Source organism: Puntigrus tetrazona, chromosome 4 (assembly GCF_018831695.1).
Source record: "Puntigrus tetrazona isolate hp1 chromosome 4, ASM1883169v1, whole genome shotgun sequence".
Lineage (NCBI taxonomy): Eukaryota > Metazoa > Chordata > Actinopteri > Cypriniformes > Cyprinidae > Puntigrus > Puntigrus tetrazona.
Window position 1 is genome coordinate 3,590,791 of NC_056702.1, and position 2,110 is coordinate 3,592,900.

The following is a 2,110-nucleotide window of genomic DNA, read 5'->3' on the forward strand; positions in this document are numbered from 1 at the left end:
AATGTATTTATTTGTATTTACATATATATAATAAATATACACAGTATACATACACTTTTATATAAACAGACTTTTATTTTTGAATGCGATTCATAGTTTGACAGCGCAAATTTTTATTAATTTAAATAAAAAAGGATTTTGAATACTAATAAATTGTGTACAGCAATACCAGCCACATTTATAAAATTTGATTTATTTTGGCTGAAAAAAGCAGCAGAAGTGCTGGAGCTCCCTCTTGTGTTCAGGTTACTGAAGGAAAGCCTCGGCGGAAACTCCAAGACTGCCATGATCGCCACACTGAGCCCCGCAGCCAGTAACATGGAGGAGAGCCTGAGCACGTTACGCTACGCCCAGCAGGCCCGTATGATCATTAACATCGCCAAAGTCAACGAGGACACCAACGCCAAACTGATCCGAGGTCAGGAGCGCTCTCGCAGCTCTTCATTCTGTCACGCTCGTCAGAAAGAGTCTGTTCTATACGTTTTACTGTGAGGGGACTCACAGTAAAACGTAAGCGGAGTTACTTTTTGTATATGTTTTATTTTACTGCTCTTTCATTTTGTATATACTATTAAGAATGCATAAAGAGGTTTTCCGAATGCCTGTGTCCAGAGCTGAAAGCAGAGGTGGAGAAGCTCCGCGCGGCTCAGATGAGCTCCCAAGGCATCGAGCCCGAGAAAATGAGACTCTTTCAGCAAGAGATCGTCTCTCTCAAGACCAAACTCTCTCAACAGGAGCACGAAATGGCCGAGGCTCACAGGTGTGTGGATAGAAACTACCAAACTCATGAATTTTTATGCAGTTTTCATTTATGTAGTGCCTTTTTGAGCAGTGTTGATGGGCAGCTTTGGTTAATGTAGTCATCAGTGGGTAAGCAGGTGGGACACGGGGGCCGAGGACTGATTTTAAGTATCCAGAGAGACATTTGTTACCTGTTCTCAGTGAAAAAGTGCCCATGCAATGTTGCTCAAAAAAACCCACCGTGCATCATCAGCCTTAGAGCATTAAACAGAAAAATAGCGTTTATTAAGAGTGTGCCAAACACAGGACACAAGCAAGTACTCAATTTTTAGTTAGTCAGTTCATCATTAATTCAGTGAATTTAATTGACTGATTCTGGGATATTTACTGATATTACTTCAATATTTTTTTATTAGTCAATAATTAATATTATTAAATATATGCTAAATAATAAATATAAAATGTGGGGTAAGCGTCAACAAAAAACTTTTATTCCGCATGAAATTGATCAAAACTGACTGTAAATGCATTAATAATGTTGCAAAATATTTTTATTTCAAATAAATGCTCTTGAATGCTAGTCATCAGACAATCCTGAAAAAGTCTACCGCAGTATATTGCTGTTTTTCTGATCAAGTAAATGCAGACTATTATGATATCTCACAGACCTCAGTCTTTTAAACCGTAATGTAGCTTTTTAATGTTTTCCTTTTGTACAAACCTTTGTGTCAATATTAACAAAACTATGTTCTAAAATCATAGAAGTGTTTAGGATGAATCTTCCTCAAAGTGCAAACATTCCCGGCCCGTGGCCAGGTTTAGTTTGAGGTTACAGGGAAGGTGGTTTTGGAGTAGAAAAAGCTGAAAACACATTTCCTGGCCATCGCTGAAGTTTCTGTGCCTGCAGTAAATGAGATGTTCGAGGGATGAAACATGTTTGGCTGTTCTCCCGGCCCATGACCTCATACCCACATCAGTGGAAAGCTCTTCAGACGGAAAAATCATTTTAGTGTAATTCATATTCTGTGATGAATACATTTTATAAGGTGGTCGAATTCTCTTTCTGTTATGTATTGTTTTCAAAACTATTTTATTGTCAGATTTTGATTCATGTACGAACCGTATAATCAATTTTATTTAGTCCTGTCACATGATTAATCACCCATTCCAAGTGAAAGTTTTGTTTAATAAATAGTAAATGTTTGTGTACTGTGTATATTTATGTCTATATAAATACAACCACATGCATGTGTACATTTATTTATAAATGATCAAAAATAAATGTGCACTGTTTACATTTTGTGTGTTTATGTAAATGCACTGTGTGTGTGTATATTTATGCATGCATATATATATTTATGTATATATA

General features: G+C 36.5%; 1 protein-coding gene across 1 annotated transcript in view; it reads left to right on the forward strand.

Annotated features, from left to right (window-relative positions):
* LOC122342820 (kinesin-like protein KIF14) overlaps positions 1 to 2,110 on the forward strand; it is a 21,379-nt gene that overhangs the window by 11,163 nt on the left and 8,106 nt on the right. The window contains exons 6-7 of the mRNA XM_043236953.1: positions 246 to 418; positions 613 to 760. Coding sequence (XP_043092888.1) covers positions 246 to 418; positions 613 to 760 — 321 coding nt within the window. The remainder of the gene's footprint in view (positions 1 to 245; positions 419 to 612; positions 761 to 2,110) is intronic.